At 41.1% G+C, this 26951-nt stretch overlaps 2 protein-coding genes and 1 long non-coding RNA gene across 5 annotated transcripts in view; 2 read left to right on the plus strand and 1 right to left on the minus strand.

Annotated features, from left to right (window-relative positions):
• Positions 1-14280: 14280 nt before the first annotated feature.
• Positions 14281-17214, minus strand: si:dkey-222p3.1 (CD276 antigen homolog). Of its 2 annotated transcripts, none has more exons than XM_021608353.2 (4): positions 16986-17214; positions 15775-15818; positions 15346-15666; positions 14281-15221 (listed from the first exon to the last, which is right to left on the minus strand). In XM_021608353.2, the coding sequence occupies exons 1-4, from the start codon at positions 17039-17041 to the stop codon at positions 15112-15114; spliced, it is 531 nt and encodes a 176-aa protein (XP_021464028.2). In that variant the 5' UTR covers positions 17042-17214; the 3' UTR covers positions 14281-15111. The 2 variants fall into 2 exon arrangements, with proteins under 2 accessions (XP_021464028.2, XP_021464029.2); XM_021608354.2 differs by having other exon boundaries at positions 16842-16995.
• LOC118965244 lies at positions 15756-19983 on the plus strand. The gene is made up of 3 exons (XR_005052502.1): positions 15756-16122; positions 18953-19041; positions 19588-19983. It is a non-coding gene; the product is annotated as an uncharacterized LOC118965244 (long non-coding RNA).
• Positions 19984-22862: 2879 nt separating this feature from the next.
• The window catches only part of LOC110527198 (sentrin-specific protease 7), a 29565-nt gene continuing 25476 nt past the window's right edge, over positions 22863-26951 (plus strand). Inside the window, exons 1-3 of one of the 2 annotated variants that reach the window (XM_036982498.1) lie at positions 22863-23134; positions 23388-23495; positions 26633-26721. In XM_036982498.1, the coding sequence (XP_036838393.1) occupies positions 23388-23495; positions 26633-26721 (197 nt within the window). In that variant the 5' untranslated portion in view covers positions 22863-23134. The remainder of the gene's footprint in view (positions 23135-23387; positions 23496-26632; positions 26722-26951) is intronic. The other variant, XM_036982497.1, reaches the window with a different exon arrangement.

Raw genomic sequence — 26951 nt, forward strand, 5'->3', positions numbered from 1 at the left:
AGATATAGGTCTGTAACAGTTTGGGTCTAGAAGCAGGGTAGGATAGATATAGGTCTGTAACAGTTTGGGTCTAGAGGCAGGGTAGGATAGATATAGGTCTGTAGCAGTTTGGATCTAGAGGCAGGGTAGGATAGATATAGGTCTGTAGCAGTTTGGGTCTAGAGGCAGGGTAGGATAGATATAGGTCTGTAGCAGTCAGGGTCTAGAGGCAGGGTAGGATAGATATAGGTCTGTAGCAGTCTGGGTCAAGAGTGTCCCCCCCTTTGAAGAGGAGGATGACCGCAGCTGCTTTCCAATCTTTGGGAATCTCAGATGACACGAAAGAGAGGTTTAACAGGCTAGTAATAGGGGTTGCAACAATTTCGGCAGATCATTTTAGAAAGAAAGGGTCCAGATTGTCTAGCCCGGCTGATTTGTAGGGGTCCAGATTTTGCAACTCTTTCAGAACATCAGCTGACTGGATTTGGGAGAAGGAGAAATGAGGAAGGCTTGGGCGAGTTGCTGTGGTGCTGTTGACCGAGGTAGGGATAGCCAGGTGGAAAGCATGGCCAGCCGTAGAAAAATGTTTATTGAAATTCTCAATTATAGTGGATTTATCGGTGGTGCCAGTGTTTCCTATCCTCAGTGCAGTGGGCAGCTGGGAGGAGGTGTTCTTATTCTCCATGGACTTTACAGTGTCCCAGAACTTTTTTGAGTTTGTGTTGCAGGAAGCAAATTTCTGCTTGAAAAAGCTAGCCTTGGCTTTTCTAACTGCCTGTGTATATTGGTTTCTAGCTTCCCTGAAAAGTTGTATATCACGGAGGCTGTTCGATGCTAATGCAGAACACCATAGGATGTTTTTGTGTTGGTTAAGGGCAGTCAGGTCTGGAGAGAACCAAGGGCTATATCTGTTCCTGGTTCTAAATTTCTTGAATGGGGCATGCTTATTTAAGATGGTGAGGAAGGCATTTAAAAAAACAAAACAGGCATCCTCTACTGATGGGATGAGGTCAATATCCTTCCAGGATACCCTGGCCAGGTTGATTAGAAAGGCCTGCTCGCTGAAGTGTTTCAGGGAGCGTTTGACAGTGATGAGTGGAGGTCGTTTGACCGCTGACCCATTACGGATGCAGGCAATGAGGCAGTGTTCGCTGAGATCTTGGTTGAAAACAGCAGAGGTGTATTTAGAGGGCAAGTTGGTTAGGATGATATCTATGAGGGTGTTCGTGTTTACGGCTTTGGGGTGGTACCTGGTAGGTTCATTGATAATTTGTGTGAGATTGAGGGCATCAAGCTTAGATTGTAGGATGGCTGGGGTGTTAAGTATGTTCCAGTTTAGGTCGCCTAGCAGCACGAGCTCTGAAGATAGATAGGGGGCAATCAGTTCACATATGGTGTCCAGAGCACAGCTGGGGACAGAGGGTGGTCTATAACAGGCGGCAACGGTGAGAGACTTGTTTTTAGAGGTGGATTTTTAAAAGTAGAAGTTCAAATTGTTTGGGTACAGACCTGGATAGTAGGACAGAACTCTGCAGGCTATCTCTGCAGTAGATTGCAACACCGCCCCCTTTGGCCGTTCTATCTTGTCTGAAAATTTTGTAGTTAGGGATGAAGATTTCAGAATTTTTGGTGGTCTTCCTAAGCCAGGATTCACACGCAGCTAGAACATCCAGGTTGGCAGAGTGTGCTAAAGTAGTGGATAAAACAAACTTAGGGAGGAGGCTTCTAATGTTAACATGCATGAAACCAAGGCTATTATGGTTACAGAAGTCATCAAAAGAGAGTGCCTGGGGAATAGGAGTAGAGCTAGGCACTGCAGGGCCTGGATTCACCTCTACATAACCAGAGGAACAGAGGAGGAGTAGGATAAGGGCTATGAGAATTGGTCGTCTAGAACGTCCAGAACAGAGATTAAAAGCAAGTTTCTGAGGGCGATAAAATAGCTTCAAGGTATAATGTACAGACAAAGGTATGGTAGGATGTGAATACAGTGGAGGTAAACCTAGGTATTGAGTGATGATGAGAGTGATATTGTCTCTAGAAACATAATTGATGTCATCTCATGTGTGGGTGGTGGATCTGAAAGGTTGGATAAGGTATAATGAGCAGGGCTGAAGGCTCTACAGTGAAATAAGCTAATAAACACTAACCAGAACAGTAATGGACCATGCATATTTACATTAAGGAGAGGCATGCGAGTAGTGAGTAGTGAGGTTGGTTGGGGTCACGGCGATTCAGACAGCTAGCCGGGCCATCAGTAACAAGCTAGAATAGGATGGAGGTCTGTTTTTAGCCACCTCTTGCGTTTCCGTCGGTAGATTAGTGGGGTTCCGTGTGGTAGAGGGGATCATTCCAATTGGCAAAATAGATATAGTTATAGTGACCCAAGAAAAATTGTCTGATAGATCTATTCAGATAAGACAGCTAACGATTAGCGGGCTGCAGATGGGCATTCGGGTAACGTCGCGACGGAGGGACCAGTTGGATAACACCCTCGGGCAGATAACGTCGGTAGTCCAGTCGTGAAGGCCCGATGGGGCTCCGCTTCGGCAGTAAAACGTGTCCGGATAGGTGATTGTAGCCCAGGAGTGGCTGATGGAACTCTTTAGCTAGCTCCGGAATAATTTATGTTTGCTCCGGGATCGACATAAGCCAATAGTCACACGGATAGCAGCTGCTACACCCACTAATCCAGAGCTTTCGGTTGAAATCCGGGGATATGGAGAGAAAAATAGGTCCGGTATGTTCTAGTCTGAGTCGCATTGTACAAAACTGGCAATAGCTTTTCGAGCTAAAGGATAGCTGATGACCATCAACCATGGTTAGCTGAATACTAACGTTAGCCAGTAAACTGGCTAGCTTCTGGTTAGCATCTGGCTAGCTTCTGGTTAGCTTCTGGCTAGCTTCTATTGTGGATTTCAGATTTGAGGTAAATAATACTTTTTTTAAATTGGTGAGGCAGTTTGCAGGAGAGTGTTTTGAAGTTGAATTTTTGGAAAAGAAAATATATAAAAGATATGCGAAGAAAGATGTAAGTATATATATATATATGCGGGACAAGTTGAGGACAAAGAATGTCTGACTGCTATGCCATCTTGGAGAAAAAAAACCTTTCACCTTTCATCCAACATACATGTATTTTATACCGTTTTAAAGGTAATCTTGTTTTTAATCCCACCACAGTGTCCGCTTTCAAATAGGCTTTACAGCGAAAGCACCACAAACGATTATGTTAGGTCACCACCAACTCACAGAAAAATTCTGCCATTTTTCCAGCCAAAGAGAGGAGACACGAAAAGCACAAATAGAGATAAAATGAATCACTAACCTTTGATGATCTTCATCAGATGACACTCATAGGGTTTGATAAAGTTCATATTTATATAAAAAAATCTCAGTATACATTGGCGCGTTACGTTCACTAGTTCCAAAAACATCTGGTGATATTGGAGAGAGCCACATCCTTTTACAGAATTACTCATTATAAATGTCGATAAATACAATTGTTAGACATGGAAATATAGATATACCTCTCCTTAATGCAACCACGGTGTCAGATTTCAAAACAACTTTACGGAAAAAGCAAACCATGCAACAATCTGAGACGGCGCTCAGAGAAAAAAAAAATATCTGCCACGTTGGAGTCAACAGAAATCAGAAATAACATTATAAATATTCCCTTACCTTTGATGATCTTCATCAGAATGCACTCCCAGGAATCCTAGTTCCACAATAAATGTTTGTTTTGTTCGATAATGTCCAAGTAGCTACTTTTGTTAGCGTGTTTAGTACATAAATCCAAAGTCTCATGCAGGTCCAGCCGAACGTTGGACGAAAAGTTCAAAAGGTGATATTACAGGTTGAAGAAACTTGTCAAACTAAGTATAGAATCAATCTTTAGGATGTTTTTATGATACATCTTCAATAACGTTCCAACCGGAGAATTCCATTGTCTGTAGAAAAGCCATGGAACGCAGGTCGCTATCATGCGAAATGCGCGTGACCAGGACCTGGCTCTCTGCCAGACCACTGACTCAAACAGCTCCCATCCGGCCCCATATCACAGTAGAAGCCTCATTCAAGTTTCTAAAGACGGTTGACATCTAGTGGAAGTGCAACATAACCAATATCCCACTGTGTTTTCAATGGGGGCTGGGTTGAAAATCGACCAACCTCAGATTTCCCACTTCCTGTTTGGATTTCTTCTCAGGTTTTTGCCTGCCATATGAGTTCTGTTATACTCACAGACATCATTCAAACAGTTTTAGAAAGTTCAGAGTGTTCTCTATCCAATATTAATAATAATATGCATATATTAGCAACTGGGACTGAGGAGCAGGCCGTTTACTTTGGGCGCCTTCATCCAAGCTACTCAATACTTTCTCTGCAGCCATAAGAAGTTAAATAAAATGTAACAAAACATTTCTTTAAAAAAATAAAAAAACTGGGGAGTAAAACTTTGCAACACCAGACTTTGACTAAACATGATCTTGCCCAACCTCATCCCACCAGTCAAGGCCCTTTAGTGTTTTCTTCAGAGTTAAACTGTAAGCTTTGGTCAAATACTATCTGTTTACTCTCCTGTCTCTCTGTAATTCAGGTGGACATTGATGTCTGTCCCTGTCCAAAATTGCACCTTATTCCCTGGATGGTGCACTACTTCTGACCAGAGCCAATAGGGGCGCACTACAATAAAAGTGCACTATACAGGGAATAAAGAGCCATTTCATTTAATATACAAATAAACCCTGTGTTCTTTACCCCACCATCTTCTTTATTCCGTCTTTTCTTTATATCTGAAATGGGTAAGGGGTATGAAACATGTAATACCACCTGAAGACCTAGTCATGCTTGCTTACGGCTCAGTGAAAACATGTCCCGGGTTTTGGACGATGCCCACTTGGGTAGCTATTACACTCTGTTTGCTTGATTCTCACCGGTCTCTTCTCCGCCCATGTTTTGCTCCAATAGTCCAACCATTTAGAGGAGAGCTGTTAATTGCACTCACCTAGTGTCCCAGGTCTGAATTAGTAGTGGTTCTTCCCTCCAGGAAAGACATTGAACATTCCTGATTTAGATACAGATGTAGGATCTTAATTTGATTCAGTTTGCTACAGCAGGAAAAAAATCTTGAAGCAACAGGAAATGTGAATTATTATGTGGATTATAGCTAATGGACATTTTTTGTAGGGCTTGATACATTTTTCTTCAGGGCAAATCAAGTCTAACATTTTAAAGTGGAAATTACAAACTTTAGCAACAAAAGCATGATCAAATTAAGATCCTACATCTGTACTGTCTGCTGCTACTACAGTATTATAAATCAGCTGCCATGGATGTTTGATAGCAGGCTATCAATGTGCCTAATACTTAACAATCGGAGAGAGGGTAGGAAAAAATAATTTGTCCCTCTGCATATTGAAAACACACACACTGCTCCTGATCTGCTGCTTCCTTGGTTTATATTAACATGCAGGGAGATTATTAACCTAGGTATTGCCAACCTCTATTTAAGCATTTTAAAACATACATTTTTCCAATTACGAGTACGCTATCATGCGATCCGTCTATCATCTGTCGATTACAGAAATGATTACAAATACAGTAGGCTATGGCCAGATCAACATTTCAGACACATCCCCTGGGTTAGTCACTGTTTTTTACAGTGCTGTTGCTCAGTTTAGCAACCTACTGGTTTTTAGGTCCCTGGTCAAAAGTAGTGCACTATTTAGTGAATAGGGTGCCTCTGTTTACTCTGTGTGTCTCTGTACCCTTAGGTGGACATTGACATCAAACTGAGGTCCTGTCAAGGATCATGCAACAGGACCTTTGCTTTCCTTATCGACCACGACAGCTACCGGTCACAACAGGTCCTGATGACCAAATTCAAACACTACCAAGCATCAGAAGAAGAACTCCCCCGTTAAAGACATCCTGAAGATCAACTACAACTAGTGGATGTTGATCCTGCACCGTTGTTCAGCTACAAAACCATCCCCATCGTCCACAAGGAACTCCTGGCTCAGTTTGAGGACCTAGAACAGAACCAGGTGGTTCTAGAAGACGTTCTAGAAGAAACAGAATGTCTGGGTTCTGTAGGAGTGACAGCCTTTCAAGAATGTTAATAAACCAAGAGAGAACTCTCTTGCTGGATAACCAAAATATTATTTTGAGTAGTATATTGTGTCACTTATATTAAATAAATATTGTTTAACTACAATTACCTGTATATGTATGATATAGAAAAAAATGTCTTCTCACTGTCAACTGCTTTTATTTTCAGCAAACTTAACATGTGTAAATATTTGTATGAACATAAGATTCAACAAGTGAGACATAAACTGAAGAAGTTCTAATGACATGTGACTAACAGAAATTGAATAATGTGTCCCTGAACAAAGGGGGGGTCAAAATCAAAAGTAACAGTCAGTATCTGGTGTGGCCACCAACTGCATTAAGTACTGCACCAACTGCATTAAGTACTGCAGTGCATGGATGACACACATCTGTACATTTCAATGAAACATGGTGAAGCCCCAAAATTGCCCTTGCTAGAAGCATGTGTTTCAGACATAAGGAAGTGGATGGCTGCAAACGTTCTACTTTTAAACTCGGACAAAACAGAGATGCTTGTTCTAGGTCCCAAGAAACAAAGAGATCTTCTGTTGAGTCTGACAATGAATCTTAATGGTTGTACAGTCGTCTCAAATAAAACTGTGAAGGACATCGGCGTTATTCTGGACCCGGATCTCTCTTTTGAAGAACATATCAAGACCATTTCAAGGACAGCTTTTTTCCATCGACGTAACATTGCAAAAATCAGAAACTTTCTGTCCAAAAATGATGCAGAAAAATTAATCCATGCTTTTGTCACTTCTAGGTTAGACTACTGCAATGCTCTACTTTCCGGCTACCCGGATAAAGCACTAAATAAACTTCAGTTAGTGCTAAATACGGCTGCTAGAATCCTGACTAGAACCAACAAATTTGATCATATTACTCCAGTGCTAGCCTCTCTACACTGGCTTCCTGTCAAAGCAAGGGCTGATTTCAAGGTTTTACTGCTAACCTACAAAGCATTACATGGGCTTGCTCCTACCTATCTCTCTGATTTGGTCCTGCCATACATACCTACACGTACGCTACGGTCACAAGACGCAGGCCTCCTAATTGTCCCTAGAATTTCTAAGCTAACAGCTGGAGGCAGGGCTTTCTCCTATAGAGCTCCATTTTTATGGAACGGTCTGCCTACCCATGTCAGAGACGCAAACTCCTCCTCTCCTCCTGTCTCAGCCTCCAGTATTTATGCTGCAGTAGTTTAAGTGTCGGGGGGCTGGGGTCAGTTTGTTATATCTGGAGAACTTCTACCGTCCTATTCGGTGTCCTGTGTGAATCTAAGTGTGCGTTCTCTAATTCTCTCCTTCTCTCTTTCTTTCTCTCTCTCGGAGGACCTGAGCCCTAGGACCATGCCCCAGGACTACCTGACATGATGACTACTTGCTGTCCCCAGTCCACCTGGCCGTGCTGCTGCTCCAGTTTCAACTGACCTGAGCCCTAGGACCATGCCCCAGGACTACCTGACATGATGACTCCTTGCTGTCCCCAGTCCACCTGACCATGCTGCTGCTCCAGTTTCAACTGTTCTGCCCTATTATCATTCGACCATGCTGGTAATTTATGAACATTTGAACATCTTGGCCATGTTCTGTTATAATCTCCACCCGGCAGAGTCAGAAGAGGAGGACTGGCCACCCCACATAGCCTGGGTCCTCTCTAGGTTTCTTCCTAGGTTTTGGCCTTTCTAGGGAGTTTTTCCTAGCCACCGTGCTTCTACACCTGCATTGCTTGCTGTTTGGGGTTTTAGGCTGGGTTTCTGTACAGCACTTTGAGATATCAGCTGATGTACGAAGGGCTATATAAATACATTTGATTTGATCTCCTCCTCATGGACTGCACCAGATTTGCCCGTTCTTGCTGTGAGATGTTACCCCAATCTTCCACCAAGGCACCTGCAAGTTCCCGGACATTTCTGCGGGGAATGGCCATAGCCCTCACCCTCCGATCCAACAGGTCCTTGAACAAGCATGGGAAACAGTGTTTAACCCCTTTACAGTGAAGATCTGTGAAGTTATTTGGATTTTTACGAATTATCTTTGAAAGACAGGGTCCTGAAATAGGGACGTTTATTTTTCTCTGAGTTTACATTGCATGATTATATTCACTAAACAGCAAAGCACTCCATTTTTAAAGCATTGTTTTTAAGCACTTTGAACTGCATTTTTGTAAGAAATGCTCTCTATAAACAACATTTTGTTACATAGTAATGTAAGCCTATTAATGCATTTGTTGTGGAGTAACAGAGTCAGTCTCTGGACTGGTACAAGGGCCCAAGCTGGGCCCATATTCATAAAGCATCTCAGTAGGGCTGCTGATCTAGGATCAGTTGTAAGCTTTAGATTATAATGGACAGGATCACATGGACAGGGGGGACCTGATCCTAGGTCAGCACTCCTACTCTAAGACTGTGTATAAGGGCCTGAGATGAGGATGTCACATGGGGTATTTAGAAGCCCAGTAGAGTCCCTGTAGATGGAGCCATTTCCCTGATATGTAGACCCTAGTCAAATGAAATTGTATTTGTCACATGCACCAAATACAACAACCTTAAAGTGAAGATAGTTATGGCAGTGAGGTAGTTCCTCTGCCAAAAGAGTCCATCGTTGAAACCAGACCTTAGTCACTGTGTTGCATAGGGTCAGTTTTCAAGACTATGTAGACCCATAACACCAGGCAGTGTCGCACCTTACCCTGCCATAACACTGGGTAACTGAAGTGTCATCAAGGACAGACCATTTGAGGAGTTTAGTTAATATCAAATCATGGTCACTAATTGAGCATATGTAAACTTCTGACCCACTGGGAATGTGATGAAAGAAATAAAAGCTGAAATAAATCATTCTCTCTGCTATTATTCTGACATTTCACATTTTTCAAATGAAGTGGTGATCTAACTGGCGTAAGACAGGAAATTCTTACTAGGATTAAATTTCAGGAATTGTGAAAAACTGAGTTTAAATGTATTTGGCTACGGTGTATGTAAACTTCCGACTTCAACTGTACATATGAGATGAGTAATGTAGGATATGTAGACATTATTAAAGTGACGTTATTTAAAGTAACTAGTGAAACCTTTTAAGTCCATTCATTAAAGTTGCAAGAGATTTGAGTCTGTATGTTGGCAGCAGCCTCTCTATGTTAGTGATGGCTGTTTAACATTCTGATGGCCTTGAGATAGAAGGTGTTTTTCAGTCTCTCGGTCCCAGTTTTGATGAACCTGTACTGACCTCAACTTCTGGATGATAACGGGGTGAACAGGCAGTGGCTCGGGTGGTTGTCCTTGTTGGTAATCAAGCCTACCACACTAGTGTCATCTGCAAACTTGATAATTGAGTTAGAGGCGTGCATGGCCACGCAGTCATGGGTGAACAGGGAGTACAGGAGAGGGCTGAGAACGCACCCTTGTGGGGCCCCAGTGTTGAGGATCAGCGGAGTGGAGATGTTGTTTCCTACCCTCACCACCTGGGGGCGGCCCATCAGAAAGTCCAGGACCCATTTGCACAGGGCCGGGTCGAGACCCAGGGTCTCAAGCTCAATGACGAGTTTGGAGGGTACTATGGTGTTAAATGCTGAGCTGTAGTCAATGAACAGCATTCTTACATAGGTATTCCTCTTGTCCAGATGGGATAGGGCAGTGTGATGGTGATTGCGTCGTCTGTGGACCTATTGGGGCGGTAAGCAAATTGGAGTGGGTCTAGGGTATCAGGTAGGTTGGAGGTGATATGATCCTTCACTAGTCTCTCAAAGCACTTCATGATGACAGAAGTGAGTGCTATAGGGCAGTAGTCATTTAGTTCAGTTACCTTAGCTTTCTTGGGAACAGGAACAATGGTGGCCATCTTGAAGCATGTGGGCACAGCAGACTGGGATAGGGATTGATTGAATATGTCCGTAAACACACCAGCCAGCTGGTCTGCACATGCTCTGAGGACGCGGCTAGGGATGCCATCTGGGCCGGCAGCCTTGCGAGGGTTAACACTTTTAAATGTTTTATTCACATTGGCCACGGTGAAGGAGAGCCCGCAGGTTTTGGTAGCGGGCCGTGTCAGTGGCACTGTATTTTCCTCAAAGTGAGCAAAGAAGTTGTTTAATTTGTCTGGGAGCAAGACGTTGATGTCCGCGATGGGGATGGTTTTCTTTTTGTAATCCGTGATTGACTGTAGACCCTGTCACATACGTCTCTTGTTTGAGCTGTTGAATTGCGACTCTACTTTGTCTCTATACTGACGCTTTACTTGCTTGATTGCCTTGCGTAGGGAATAGCTACACTGTTTGTATTCGGCCATGTTTCCAGTCGTCTTGCCATGATTAAAAGCAATGGTTCACGCTTTCAGTTTTGCTCGAATGCTGCCATCAATTCATGGTTTCTGGTTAGGGAAGATTTTAATAGTCACAATGGGTACAACATCACAGATGCAGTTGCTAATTAACTTGCTCACAGAGTCAGCGTATATGTCAATGTTATTGCCTGAGGTTACCCGGAACATATCCCAGTTCACGTGATCGAAGCACTCTTGAAGCTTGGAATCCGATTGGTCAGACCAGCGTTGGATAGACCTGAGCATGGGCGTTTCCTGTTTTATTTTCTGTCTATATGCTGGGAGCAACAAAATGAAGTCATGGTCAGATTTCCGAAGGGAGGGCAGGGGAGTGCTTTGTATGCATTGCGGAAGTTAGAGTAGCAATGGTCCAGAATGCTACCAGCCCGTGTCGCGCTTTCAATATGCTGATAGAATTTACGAAGCCTTGTTCTCTGATTAGCTTTGTTAAAATCCCCAGCTACAATAAATGCAGCCTCAGGATATATGGTTTCCAGTTTACATAGAGTCCAGTGAAGTTCTTTCAGGGCCGTCGAGGTATTTACTCTAGGAATTCTAGGTCAGGTGAACAAAAGGACTTGAGTTCTCGTATGTTGTTATGATCACACCATGAGTGGTTAATCATAAGGCATACACCCCTGCCCTTCTTCTTGCCAGGTAGTTGTTTGTTTCTGTCGGCGTGATGCATGAAGAAACCGGGTGGCTGTACCGACTCTGACAATATATCCCGAGTGAGCCATGTTTCCTTGAAACAGAGAATGTTACAATCTCTGATGACTCTCTGGAAGGCAACTCGTGCCCTAATTTCGTCCACCTTGTTATCTAGAGCTTGGACATTAGCGAGTAATATGCTCAGAAGCGGTGGATGGTGTGCTCGCCTTCTAAGTCTGACCAGTAGGCCGCTCCGTCTGCCTCTCCTGCGGCGACCGCGTTGTTTTGGATCGTCCTCTGGGATAAGATCCCATGTCCAGGGTGGAGGTCCGAACAAAGGATCCGCTTCGGGAAAGTCGTATTCCTGGTCGTAATGATGATAAGTTGACGTCGCTTTTATATCCAATGGTTCTTCCCGGCTGTATCTAATAACACTTGAGATTTTCAGAGCTAACAATGTAAGAAATAATACATAAAAAAATAAATTACTGCATAGTTTCCTAAGGACCTGAAGCGAGGTGACCATCTCTGTCGGCGCCATCTATTTTTTTGTAGTTTTTTTTGCATCAATTGTCCAAAAACTATGGCTAAATCATTGTGCATGACTTACTCTACACAGGAAACACATCTTATTGTATTCTGGTTAAAGACAACTTTGTTAGGACAGGGTAATAGTTCCCGTGAAACCATTCAGTATGATGTGTATTGCAACAGACCACCTTCTGCCAGACAAACTATTGCACAAGCATCACATAAACAACTACTGTTAGGAAACTGTAAACAATCACCATTTACATGGTGATATTTTTGCGTGTTGTGGTGTGTGGTATTTTCCACTGTGCAAGAGCTTTCTCGTAACTAAAAGGCTCTACTTCAACTGATTGGGCCATGAGTCATACAAGTATTTTGTTCCTGTGATCCTTACTGCAATTTCATTGGCCATTTGCACAGAAGTCACAGATTTAGAACAAAAAGGAAGTTAAGCAGCTGATTACTGTAATCATTACATTTTACTAGAAGATATTTACACTAATGGATTGACCATTCATGTATCCAATAACTCACTAGGACTACATCATACATGCATTTTAGTAAAGTACAAATAAATGTCAAAGTAGGGGGAAATGAAAAAACACATGTATTTATTAATTACTGACTAGCGGTAGAAAGGGGTGATAGGATACAGGAATATTCACAACAGTATTTTAGTAATATGTTCACTGTAACATTGTCACATGACTTTGAAAAAACAAACAATGCAATTCATATTTTACAAAGACCATATCTACAGTCAAAAGTTATTAGTTAAGTTAAGATGTTGTATGAGTTTCAGTATTTGATACTGTTTAAGTTTAATCAATTGGTGTGTGAGAATGCTGCAACTGTTCAGGCACCAAACAAAACATATCTTACCTCTGGTCTGCATCTTGAGGTGGTCTTAGTTTTTAAATGCAGCTTCTGTTCTGACATGCCAAAGTCACGATATGTACTGAAATATCAATATTACACAAGCAACATTCTCAGCATACAACATTAAAATGTTAAACTATTTAAAATGTTTACATTTTGATATCTAGTATTTCCATTCACTCACCCAGGATCATAACCATCAGAATAACATTCAGAACACTGTAAATGAACAGAAGACAGTTCTCCCATGATGACCTGCAGTTGCAGGTCTGATTTAGTCAGTATAAACCTCTGGGGTAAACAAAACAGATTTACTGCACAGCCCATTTTGTACAGTGCATTCGGAAAGTATTCAGACCCCTTGACATTTTTCCACATTTTATTACGTTACAGCCCTTTTCTAATATGTATTAAATTGGGGGGGGTTTGTCTGTTTTTTTTCTTCCATTGACCTTGTTTGGCTTGTTTTTTGCTCTGACATGCACTGTCAGCTGTGGGACCTTATATAGACAGTTGTGTGCCTTTCCAAATCATGTCCAATCAATGGAATTTACCACAGGTGGACTCCAATCAAGTTGTAGAAATGTCTCAAGGATGATCAATGGAAACAGGATGGACCTGAGTTCAATTTTGAGTCTCATAGCAAAGCTTTCAGCTTACATTACTAGTGGAAAACCTAACTGAAGTAATGAAGTTAAAACTTCAAAAAGCGATGAAAAAAAAACAACATAATGATGTGTAAGGTCATTGTTAACTTGCTTAAAGTTTCCACATGAAGCGCAGTCTGTGCAAAGAGGAAGTGGTGAGTGTCAATTCATCTCTTGCTTAGTGACCATTTCTCATTATGCAGAAGGTCAAACATTAAAATAATATATACAGGGCAGGAAATTCTATTGAAAAAGTGCTTTTCAAAATATCCCTGGTATTAAAGCTAGAATCCTTAGTTGCTACATACATTTTTAAAACGTTTATATACTGAACAAAAATATAAACGTAACAAGTTACAGTTCATTGAAGGAAATCAGTCAATTTAAATACATTAACTAGGCCCTAACCTATGGATTTCACAGCCATGGGTAGGCCTGGGAGGTCTTAGGCCCACCCACTTAGAAGCCAGGTCCACCCACAGGGGAGCCAGGCCCAGTCAATCAGAATGAGTTCTTCACACAAAAGGGCTTTATTACAGACAGAAATACTCCTCAGAAATACTGGAAACTGAACTCTGGAGCAAATAGTTGAGGCAATGTGGTCGGGCCTTGGTCCTCCTGGTGTGAGTACCAGCTGTATCACAATGTGGATATGAGTGAAAACATCCCTCATAAAGATACATATTATGTAATATTCATATACTGTAAATATATATCCATATTCCCACTACAGATACTGACCTCTAGACTGTCTGTCCTTTCAGGTGGTTCAGGGGTTGGAGGAGAGTCATGGTTCTTCTGGCAAGCAGCTCTCTTCCACAGCACTGAAATGGCTAAGATGATCCATACAGATGGAATTAGTATAGACTATTGTGATCACACTTCACTGAGTAACATCTTACAGTGTGTATTGGGTCTCCATGCAGTCAAAAGTACAGTAACAGATAGTCCTAACATTGCTTGTAAAGGCAGGAAAGGTTAGCCTGGTATCCAGTCGAAAGAAAAGTTTTAGTAAGAAAAAAAATATAATAAGCCATTTATCCTATGCCATTTATCAGAACTGAACAGTTCAGTGTTGCATTGTGTCCAAGTTCTACCAGTGTCTCTGTCAAAGCCTCAGTTCCAACACAGTTTTAAGACACCTAAGAACAGAAGAATCCATGAGACACTTCATTTATTGTAAAATGAATGTAAAATAAATAACATAAGAATAATAAATAGTCTTACAGAGCAGACAGGCAACAATCCTCGACATCCTCAGAGCTGGGATAAATATTTGAGACTGAACTGACTTCCTCCTTCTAACAGACATCTGTCTGAACACACAATGCAACAACATGATCAAACCATAGTTTACAAAAAGCTAAAAGAAACACTCTTTAATATAGAGCATTGAGGAAGTGAATATGTTTCCTTTAAAAATACTGTGGTGTCAAAGTAAAATACTTTCTAATTGAAAGGTTGACTGAACTAATACGCTTTTTACTGTGGAGCACATGTTCAATCTCAAGATATCAACAAAACGTATGTCATTTGGTAGTACAATATTAATAACTGATCTGGAAATACTTCAATATCTTAGTAAGTAAAGCTGCACCTTGTTGACAGAAGGGACACATCGACTCAATTCTATTTCCAATTTGATTTAACAGATGGCCCTGGTTTTTAAAAACATTATGCCTTTAAATCAGAACAAATATTGTATTAAAAGTTCATTACATTTAGTTCACAAAAGCAAAGCTAAAATGTTTGGTATTTTACTAGGATCCCCATTAGGTGTTGCAGTGGTCCTATCAGTACACTTTGGCTTCATGCAATTTGGAATAACTATTTTACTCACCTCTAGGAAGGTGGTTCAAGCAAGATATATATTTGCAGTCACTTATTACATACATTAAAGAAAAAAAATAAGTATTTCAGCAGTTTAACCACTCAGAACTTGTCAACAGTCTCATAAGCAGTACAATGACCAATGTATGTGATGTACATCAAAGGAAATGGAGATCTGGACTGAGGAGGAGAAACAGGAAGAGGATGAGGTTCTGTCCTTTGATGCTCATGCTGCTGCTCTTTGGACCAACTTCAGGAGTTGGTTTCTCTGTAAAATACAGAGGGACATTTTTATAGTGTTATCATACTGTATCATCAACTTCTTAAAACTGTTAATGTAAATTACAATACTGTATAGATAAGAGGCTGTTACACTTGGTTGTAATGCAAACCTTGAACAGAAAGTTCCACTTGATGCAGAATGTTCACTCTTGGTATGAAACATGAATAACTCCCACTATCAGAGTCCTTGAGATCAGTCAGTAGGAGAGAGAAGTTGCCATTTGCCCATTCCTCAGGGAAAATCCTGGTTCTGTCTCTGAACTGACGGTCTTGGTCTGTCAAGTCTGATTTTCCACTGACAATATTGTAGACATTACGGTCATCCTTGTATCGCCAAAATATGGTGACCTCTTTAGCAGGCATTGCATTGTACCTACATGGTAAAATAACCTTCCCTCTTGTAAAACCTTCAACTCTCTCCTGCGAAGAGTCTACAAAACAGACAAAATTAGCCTCCAATAAATCCATCTGAAACCAATATGGAATTTTGCACATGTAGAATAAGAACAAACAATATAAAGCATGACTGATAGTAATACCTTGGAGTGCCATCAACAGGATCACACAAACCGGCAACCAGCACCTGTGGAGTAGTGATAGAGCATGTTATGGTTGGGAACGAGACTAGCAGGGTTATAAACAGTGGCCTAGCTGAATATGAAAGAAAAGCTGAGCAACCAATCATAATACTGATGTGAAAGGCCCATATTGGCACTGACATGTGGGTGCATTCCAAAGAGGTAGTCAACCTAATGGACATGTTGCAACAGATGTAATGTTCCTCCCCATTGAGTATTTTCCTTAGGCCTAGTTCTTAATCTGCCTAAGGAACTGTTACTTTACTGTACTTGAAATGCCTTCAGACTAGACTGTATCCATATCTAAAGGTATGTGTAAATCAACAATGTAGTCTATGTACTAACTAGCCAAAACAAAAGACGCAGTGAAGTGTGTTTTATAGACTAACTTGTGAGTACAGGTAACGAACAGTAAGAGGTCTCTGTAGTACAGGTCTATCCACCTTATTTGAGATAACAGGGACTTTCCTCACTACCTAGATAGGTCTACTTGCTACATGTTGAACATTAGGCTACATTTGTTGAGTGGACTAACGTCGTGGGAGGGACAACACAACGCATGTGCCTTTGTTGGGTTGGCAAGCTAGCTAATGATTAATGTTTGGTTAGCTATGATCCATCTCTGCCTTAACAGGCCAAGGTCAGGCTTCTCACAGCCATATGAACTAGTAGCTAGCTAGATAATTGGCCACGTTTAGGCTACTTCAGCTAGCTAGCTCCTGGCAATATAATTCGACATAGTTGTGTTCTTATTGATAAGATCAGCTGGCCAGTTAACATAGTTAGCCAATGCTAACTTACTGTTATTTGCTCAAGTAGCTAATTTACATATATTTCAAATAAAAGCAGGACTAATGCTTTTGATAAGTTGTTAGCTAGCCTAGATCGAACACAACTGCAAAGCTAACTATTTGTCTTGTAGCCAACGCGTTATAACGTTATCTAGCAACAGCATCCGCTTAACTGGTAGGTGACGTTAGCTAGCTACCTACGTTAGTTCACAACACCAATCGTACAAATACATCTACCTTCTATCCATGTCTTCTTAACCTTATGTATACAACACGATATAGGTGCTAAACTAGCTAGCTAGCAGTTACTAATTGTGATAGCTATTTAATTAGGCTATAGTCAGAAACGGAAGTCTTGCACAGCGCAATCGCATAACGTACGTCATTCTATTGAACGTATTCTCTTTGGTTGTCCAGTGTACACGCTTGCAATTCATTATCCACTTATATATCACCAAACACCAGAGCTGTTTTGTGGTTAATTGGCTTTGCCTACACTACACGCCACTTGTAGGCCTATAAATATACCAGACCTTTTTTTCCACACCAAGAGCGCAAACGGATTGGGCGTGAACACGCGTTCACCAATTTCCCGTTACTACTGGAGTGGGTCATGTTTTCTTCTTCTTCTTCTTCTTCTTTGGGATTTCGTTGGCGGATCGCATCCAACTTTTAGGTGCATACACCGTCACCTACTGTACTGGTGTGTGAGGCCTTTCACGGCCTTCCTACATTATATTATTTGATACAATAATACAACATTGGGGAAAAGTAAATTGCCCTATCACCCATTAGTCCTAAAAATCCACCACCCATTGCACTATTTAACCCTATCTAGTCCTACTCCAGACCAACGGCCTTAGAGGACATATAACTACCACTCAACACCCCCTGCAGCTGCCACCACAAACTCAATGTTCTTTGACTTTCAATCCATTTCTACAGTACAATTAGTAACCATGGTTATAAATGCTAAAGATCCCACTTTACTGAAGCACATATTCTTCCCATCACTCTCTGATGATGTCTCTACCTACTCACATGAATCCTCTTAGGATTCTTCCTCTACCACTCTTAAACTTTAACGTCAATTATCTAAAAACATGTTCAAAAATATATACATATTTGCAGATGTTGTACCTTACACCCTATTCCACATCATCTGAGTTTGTTGTGTTGCGCCTGCCATCGGTTCAGACACAACATGCTCTTGAATACAGGGTGGGTGCTATTTCATTTGGTTGTTAGGTAGCCTAGTGCATAAAGCATTGGGCCTGCAACGGAAAGGGCGCTGGGTTGAATACCTGAACCAACAACTTGAAAAATCTGTAGATGTGTTCTTGAGCAAGGTACTTAACCCTAACTTGCTCCAAGGAGCACTCTTCTACTATGGCTGAACCTGTAAATCAACACATTTCACTTCACCTATCCAGTGTATTGAGAGTAAAACATCAATGTTTTGAAATGTAAATTGAATTGAAACTTCTAATTACTATCACAAAGATGACCGCCGGTCCATCCACTATTCAATATCAACTTAAATGCTAATGTATATTCTATCTATATTTCTATGATTTCCATAGGTTTCCTATGGAGGCTTGACAGTATAATTTAAAACAACAGATATTCCCATTCAAGTCACCGTTCTTTGATGTGTGGACCTCCAACCATCTTTGTGGTTCCATTTTATTTATATTTTAGTAGATTTATCAGCCAAAACATGACACCCACCCTGTATTCAAGAGCCGATGGCAGGCACAACACCAAAACTTTAGATGATGTCAAATGCGGTGTAAGCTACAACATATGTGAATACGAACATGAAAATAATCAGAGTTCATTTACATTAAAGGTTAACATATTACATTTTTTATTTAAAAAAAAGTTTTATTATAGAAGAGTTTGACAACTCTGTTTCTAAGCTTTTAAATGATTTCTATCTCAACCATTTATCTTTTCCAGTGATGAAGACAAGGTTTCATTCAAATCAAAAGTGGTGCTGTCAAAAAAAGATTGAATTCAAATGGTTTATCCATAGGCATAGCTGGCAAGTATATACTATAACTCAAATAATATACATGTCCCATCATCAGGCTAATGAAGCCTTTTGAGTTGGACATTATCGGTCACACACTCTCCACATGTGTGTCCCAAATGGAACACTATTGCCTATAATCAGTGTACCCATAGGGCTCTGGTCAAAAGCAGGGCACTAAGGGGAATTGGGTGCCATTTGGGACTCATTCCCAGACTCTTCTCTAATTTAAACCTATCACTCTCAAGACACTTTAAAAGCTGTATCCTATGGGTTAATAGTTATGCTGAAACAACACTGTGTGTCATTTCAGACAAGCTTGTGCAATGGCTCTTCAAATGGAAAAAGGCCTGAACAGGTTGGCTCTCTGAATGGACACATCCCCAGAGCAGGGAAACAGAGGTATGTATAGACATGATCTGTACATGGCTCTGGTCCATAGCGTTCATGCTGCTGAATTTAACAAACAGAATCAGCAAGTGACGCGATGTACTGGACCAGAGCTTATTTGGACAGTGTTCAAAGACAATGTGCTGCTGGATTAGGAACGTCAATTATCTCTCCTAGATGATTTACCTCTTGACTCCCTTGTGAGTATAATGTGTCCACCTCTTTTCTGCGCTAGGGCTTTTGCCTCTTGCCAGGTTTCTGTTGGTTATTTTATTGGGTTGTCAGGATCAAATGTGGGAACACCTGCTGTGCTTACCACTTTCAGCAGATAGTGCTGTTCAACCAGTTAAAATGTAGCTGCTCACAATGTGTAGGACTGTGTGTGTCATTGAAAACTATGATGACACATAAGGACTAGAAAGTGCAGGTTATATTATACAGATGATATTACCATGCTATTATATTGATGTGAACCTTGAGATGTCATAGAGACTTTGCTGAGATGTTTGTGTACACTGCCTCACCTCAAATCCCTGACTACAGTTTGTTTGTTTGCAGCACACCTAACCAGCCTGAGAGGATGTTGTCACAGGGGGTATTTGGAAGCCCAGTAGTCTCTGTAGACAGAGTCATTTCCCTGATATGTAGAACCCATAGCACCAGGCCCTGCAACCTGCCTCAACTAACACCCGTACCCTGTCATAACACACACACCTTGCCCTGCCACAACTGGGTAAATGAAGTGTCATCAAGGACAGACACTCTGAAGAGTTTTGTGATTATTGCATCATTGGTCCAGAAGCTATGGCAAAATCATTATACATTATTTATTGGACACGTGTAGGCTATCTATACCTTATCTAAAATAATCTCTATTTTCTTTAAAGACAACTTTATTAAGGCAGGGTAACAAGTCCTGTGAAGGAATTCATTATAAAAGTGTATTGCAACAGACAACCTCTTGCCAGACTCATTCTTTCACAAACATCACTGGAACAAACTGTTATAAAACCACAGCCTGTGACCATTTACATGAGCTGTTTGTGTGGTGGTGTGGTGTGTTACTTTCCACTGTGTAATATCTTTCTGACAACTGCTGTTCTACTTTACCTTCAACTGAGTGGGTCATGAGTCATACGTTTCTTTTGTTCCTGTGATCTTCACTGCAATTTCCTTGAACATTTCCACAAAAGTCACAGCTTTATACCAAAAAGGAAATTAAGCAGTTGAACTGTAATCATGACATTTTACTAGAAGATCGTTATACTAATGGACCCAGGCAAGGAGTAGAATGATAGCTAAAGAGACTGGGAGCCAGGCAAGGAGTATAATGATAGCTAAAGAGACTGGTACCCAGGCAAGGAGTAGAATGATAGCTAAAGAGACTGGGACCCAGACTAGCATTAGCCCAGGTATGATTTGAAGAGGAAGGGTAGATACAGATGTGGCACCTTATTAAGCAGTAGTTGTGAGTTCAGGATTCGAAAACTGGACTCCGGAGTAAATAGTTGAGGCTATGCAGTCAGGCCTTGGTCCTCTTGGTGGGGGTACCAGCTGTGTCACGCTATACTGAAAAACAGTATGGAAATGGGTGAAAACCACCTGTCCCTACTATAATGTACACGTTTTTCTAAATCTATACCATTTCTTGTCACTACAATTTCAATGTGTTATAACATTTATGTCGCTGCATCATCAACCCTTACAAAAAAAGATTGCACTTTTGAAACTGCAATAACTGCCGTCCACTGTGGTATTTCAGACCCAGACATTGCAGAATATAATGCACTCTAACTGCAGTTACACTGCAAAACTACTGCAGTAAAAAAACAGTGTTATTTTGCATGCAGTATTTGCAGCATACTGCAGTTACACGGAACTCTGACTGCAGTCCTTGCTGGTTTGTGTGCATTATAAACATGAAAAAGGGCCTATTAAAAATATTTTACAGACAAAATATTATCATTGAATACTATGTGTGCTTACTAATGGTGATGAGTCTGTTGCCATTGCTGAACAGGAACTGTTCATTTTCTTTCATTGCACAGTAGAACTCTCCACAATTGTCTTCTGTTACATTCTGTATGACCACTATAAATGATGTCAATTTTAACAGAATGTATCATGGAAATAAGTACCATGAGAACTCACACAGAATACGGCCAGTGGAGGCTGTGGTTGCAGCTGTATGTACCAGTATGTATTTTCTGCACTAGTGGGTGGAAAAGTAAAATGTATAGTCACAATGTGTCCAAGTTCCACCAGTGTGTCTGTCAAAGCCTCAGCTCCAACAGTTTTAAGACACCTAAGAACAGAAGAATCCATGAAACACTTCATTTAATACGTTAAATGAACAAGTCAATTCATATAAAAAGTAATGATCTTACAGAACACACTGGCAACAATATGCAATTTCCTCAGAGCTGTGAACTTTGAGACAGAACTGACTTCCTCCTAAGGCAGACGTCTGAATGAACACACTGTGCAAGTGCTAACCACATGATCTAACCACTGATTATGGATGTGTAATGTGTGTGTCTGATTGACACTGGTGTGACCTGGGGGTGCATGGAGAATGAAGGAATGCAATGCCAGAGCTCTAGTGCTAAATACTTTAAAATACTTATATGAAACAATAAAGAACAAAGGTGGGAGTTCAAAAAGTGTGGCACCAACAAATGCGTTTACAATGGAACAATGCCATTTTTACATGCATGTACTGTAGTTTACTTGATTCCTATGATACAGTGTATGTGTCGCAGGAGGGATCTGAACCCTGGTCCATCAGACCAAGAGGAGGGCTCTCAGATCACCAGAACTTGAGCCAGACTCATGTCTGCTACATATGTATTGCTCAAGGAATGATATTGCACTTCTTCTAAACATCTATGCAGACACAGAGTGCTCCTTTTGCTGTATTTTTCAAGGACATGTCACAGGTTGGAGTGTCAAATCCAATCAAATCAAATATTTGTTGTCATATGCACAGGATACAGCAGGCTGTAAACCATGATTAAAAAACTATCTATAAAGAAAATGTTGGAAAAACGTTTTTACCATAGGTATTATTTACATTAGTAGGAAGAGGGATAAAGTGGGATAAGGGGAAGCTCGCATTCTGTCCAGACCTGGGCAGGAAATAGTTGTATTTGTAATTCATTTGAAAATACCAACTTTTCACTTGAGGTTAGAGTTAAAAAAAAAAAAAAGATTTTCTTTGATATTCAAATACAGGTCTCAGAAAACCAAACAATATTTTAAAATATTTTGAATACCTCTCAGAAGAATATTTGAAGTTATTTGAAAGCAAAAAAATATTAATTTGATGAAGTTAGCTAGTTTCTCAAGTCCATATCAGATTAAAACAAAATCAGCCCTAATGTTTTTGATAATTAGCTAGCTAGCCTAGATCTAACACAAAGCTAGCTAGCTGCTAGCAACAGCGTCTGTTTAACTGGTAGCTAATGGTACGTGGTTAGTTCAACACCAACGGTCGATTGCACAAATAAATCCAAATGTTATCAATTTCTTCTTAGCCTTTCGTATACAACACATTCTAGGTGCTAAATTGTCTAGTAGTTACTAAATGTGATAGAAAGCTATTTGTTGTAACGTTATTTACAGTAGATAGCTAGATACGGAAGTCTTGCACTGCGCAACCGTAGCATTACGCCGTCCCACTACTACTGTATTTGATTGTGCATTGTACACATTCGCAATTCATAAACTTATTATGTATCACCAGAGCGGATCCATAAATAATGATTTTGTGGCTTAATTGCCTTTGCCTACACATGACACACCAATTTCAGGTCTAGTAATAAACCGACCAGACTTGTTCTGCGCTTTAAGAGTGCAAACAGGTTGCGCGTAAACATGCTTTCAACAATTTCCTGTTAACGCTAGAGGCGCCTCTGTTGTTGATGGCTTCTTGCTGCTAGATTGATGTAGCATTTTAGTAGAAGCAGTCATCCATTGCTTGCTAGCTAGCCAATATGATAACATTTAATTGGTTGCAAATGACAACATAATGGCGTCTTTACAATGCTTCTTGTTTTCGTTCGTTAGCCATCTTTCCGTCTGATTCAGAACCCTTGACAGTTAAGTAAGTTGGCTTGTTAGTTAACCAAAGGCTTTTCATATTACTGGATAACTGGCTAACTGTGTCACATCTTTCTGAACATAACCTGTGCATTGTTGTTAACTTGATTAGGAGGTGTTGGAAAATAGCTAGCTCTGGTCTAGTAACGTTAGTGGACGGATGCACACTAATGGCCTGGACCAGAGCTACAACATAGTTAGCTACAAGCAGGTCAGCGTAAGTGGCACCTCCATAATACAGTAATTCTTCATTTCAGATGGCAGTCCCCTACAAAATCCCCAAGAGAAAACAGCCATCAGAAGCTGACAACATGCACATGCAGTCCCCTCTCTCACGTCTCCGGGATACCTCCAGCCCATTCGAGGTATCCCATATAATTTCCATTTGAAGTGGACATAGCTCCAATGAACTGCATTTTCACACGGTGACTCGTTATTTGTGAATAAATGTTGTGCTTATATTTTCTCATGGTTATAAGTGAGATCGGCATAGCTATAAGGTATACACTGGGTGCACAAAACTTTAGGAACACTTGCTCTTTCCATGACAGACTGACCGTGTGAATCCAGTTGAAAGCTATAATCCCGTATTGATGTCACTTGTTAAATCCACTTCAGTGTAGATGAAAGCGATGAGACGGGTTAAAGAAGGATTTTTAAGCCTTGAGACAATTATGACATGGATTGTGTGTGTGCCATTCGGAGGGTGAATGGGCAAGACAGAAGATTTTTTCAAAGTGCCTTTGAATGGGGTATTGTGGTAGATGCCAGGCGCACTGGTTTGAGTGTCGAAGTGCACCGCTGCAGGGTTTTTCACGCTTCCCGTGTGTATCAAGAATGGTCCACCACCCAAAGGACATCCAGCCAACTTGACCCAGCTGTGGAAAGTATTGGAGTCAACATGGGCCAGCATTAGAGGTCGACCGATTTATGATTTTTCAATGCCGATACCGATTATTGGAGGACCAAAAAAAGTAGATACCGATTAATCGGTCAATTGTTATTTGATTTTTTATTTGTAAAAATGACAATTACAACAATACTGAATGAACACTTATTTTAACTTAATACATAAATTTAATCAATTTAGCCTCAAATAAATAATGAAACATGTTCAATTTGGTTTAAATAATGCAAAAACGGCCTCCCGGGTGGCACAGAGGTTAAGGGCGCTGTTCTGCAGCGCCAGCTGTGCCACCAGAGACTCTGGGTTCACACCCAGGCTCTGTCGTAACCGGCCGCGACCGGGGGGCAACGCACAATTGGCCTAGCGTCGTCCGGGTTAGGGAGGGTTTGGTCGGTAGGGATATCCTTATCTCATCGCGCACCAGCGACTCCTGTGGTGGGCCGGGCGCAGTGCACGCTAACCAAGGTTGCCAGGTGCGTGGTGTTTCCTCCAACACATTGGTGCGGCTGGCTTCCGGGTTGGATGCGCGTTGTGTTAAGAAGCAGTGCGGCTTGGTTGGGTTGTGTATCGGAGGACGCATGACTTTCAACCTTCGTCTCTCCCGAGCCCGTACGGGAGTTGTAGCGATGAGACAAGATAATAACTACTAAACAATTGGATACCACAAAATTGGGGAGAAAAAAGGGCTAATTTTTAAAAAAAATTAATAATAATGCAAAAACAAAGTGTTGGAGAAGAAAGTAAAAGTGCAATATGTGCAATGTAAGAAAACTAAAGTTTAAGTTCCTTGCTCTGAACATGAGAACATATGAAAGCTGGTGGTTCCTTTTAACATGAGTCTTCAATATTCCCAGGTAAGAAGTTTTAGGTTGTAGTTATTATAGGAATTATAGGACTATTTCCCTCTATACCTTTTGTATTTCATTAACCTTTGACTATTGGAGGTTCTTATAGGCACTTTAGTATTGCCAGTAACAGTATAGCTTCCGTCCCTCTCCTCGCTCCTCCCTGGGCTCGAACCAGGAACACAACAACAACAGCCACTCCCGAAGCAGCGTTACCCATGCAGAGCAAGGGAAACAACCACCCCAAGGCTCAGAGCGAGTGACGTTTGAAACACTATTAGCGCCCGCTAACTTGCCAGCCTTTTCACTTCGGTTACACCAGCCTCATCTCGGGAGTTGATAGGCTTGAAGTCATAAACAGCGCAATATTTGACGCACAACGAAGAGCTGCTGGCAAAACGCATGAAAGTGCTTAGAATAAATGTTTACGCGCCTGCTTCTGCCTACCACCGCTCAATCAGATACTTGTATGGTCAGTCAGATTATACGCAATGCAGGACACGCTAGATAATATTTAGTAATATCATCAACCATGTGTAGTTAACTAGTGATTATGATTGATTGTTTTTTAAGATAAGTTTAATGCTAGCTAGCAATTTACTTTGGCTTAACTGCATTCGCGTAACAGGCAGTCAGTGGATTGCAACGGTCGTTATTGCTTTGGACTAGTTAACTGTAAGATTGGATCCTCCGAGCTGACAAGGTGAAAATCTGTCGTTCTGCCCCTGAACGAGGCAGTTAACCCACCGTTCCTAGGCCGGGATTGAAAATAAGAATGTGTTCTTAACTGACTTAAATAAATAAAGGTGTAAAAAATATATAAAAAATTGGCAAAATTAGTGTCCAAAAATACCGATTTCCGATTGTTATGAAAACTTGAAATCGGCCCTAATTAATCAGCCATTCCGATTAATCGGTTGACCTCTAGCCAGCATCCCTCTGGAACACCGTTGACACCTTGTAGAGTCCATGCCTCAACAAATTGAGGCTGTTCTGAGGGCAAAAGAGGGTGAAACTCAATATTAGGTGTTCCTAATAAAATACTGTATAAGTCATGCTAATGAAACCTCCCCAAGTGCCGCCCAAATAACTCTACCTACATGTACATATTACCTTGACTAACCGGTGCCCCCGAACATTGACTCTGTACCGGTACCCCCTGTATATAATCTCACTATTGTTATTTTATTGCTGCTCTTTAATTACTTGTTCCTTTTAATTTCTTATTCATATTTTTTAAACTGCATTGTTGGTTAGAAGGCTTGTAAGTAAGCATTTCACTGTAAGGTTTACCTACACCTGTTGTATTCGGCGCATGTGACTAATAAAATTTGATTTGATTTTGAAATGGCACCCTATTTCCCAAATAATCAATGCACTACTTTTGACCAAAACCCACAGGGTGGCTAGTGCACAACTGGGACAATGGCAGAGGAGGCTGGTGGGAGGAGCTATAGGAGGATGGGCTCATTTTAATGGCTGGAATGGAATTAATGGAACGGTATCAAACATATGAGAACCACATTTGACTCTGTTCTATTAATTCCATTCCAGTCATTGCAAGGAGCCCATCCTCCCATAGTGCCTCCTACCTGCCTCCTCTGGAATAGGGTGCCATTTGCGACCCAACCCAAGGCTCTTCTCTAATTTAAACCGATCACTCTCAAGACACTTTAAAAGCTGTAGGTCAATGTACTATGTATCCTATGGGTTAATAGTTATGCTGAAACAACACTGTGTGTCATTTCAGACAAGCTGGTGCAATGGCTCTTCAAATGGAAAAAGGCCTGAACAGGTTGGCTCTCTGAATGGACACATCCCCAGAGCAGGGAAACAGAGGTATGTATAGACATGATCTGTACATGGCTCTGGTCCATAGCGTTCATGCTGCTGAGATTAATGAACAGCATCAATAAGTGACGTGACACACCGGGCCAGAGCTTATTTGGACAGTCCTGCTGGATTAAGAATGTCAATTATCTCTCCTAGATGACTTACTTGACTCACCTCTTGACACCGTTGGGAGTGTAACGTGTCAACAATGACACTCTCTCCACCACTTTTCTGCG

This window comes from Oncorhynchus mykiss, chromosome 7 (assembly GCF_013265735.2).
Source record: "Oncorhynchus mykiss isolate Arlee chromosome 7, USDA_OmykA_1.1, whole genome shotgun sequence".
NCBI lineage: Eukaryota > Metazoa > Chordata > Actinopteri > Salmoniformes > Salmonidae > Oncorhynchus > Oncorhynchus mykiss.

Excerpts from the sequence above, each read along its gene's own strand:
- si:dkey-222p3.1 (XM_021608353.2), bottom strand. The coding sequence starts at position 17,041 with ATGAATTGCAAGCGTGTACACTGGACAACCAAAGAGAATACGTTCAAT. Across the intron at positions 15,667-15,774 it reads CCTGTTGATGGCACTCCAAG|ACTCTTCGCAGGAGAGAGTT; the intron begins GTATTACTATCA and ends TCTGTTTTGTAG. Across the intron at positions 15,222-15,345 it reads AGTGGAACTTTCTGTTCAAG|AGAAACCAACTCCTGAAGTT; the intron begins GTTTGCATTACA and ends TGTATTTTACAG.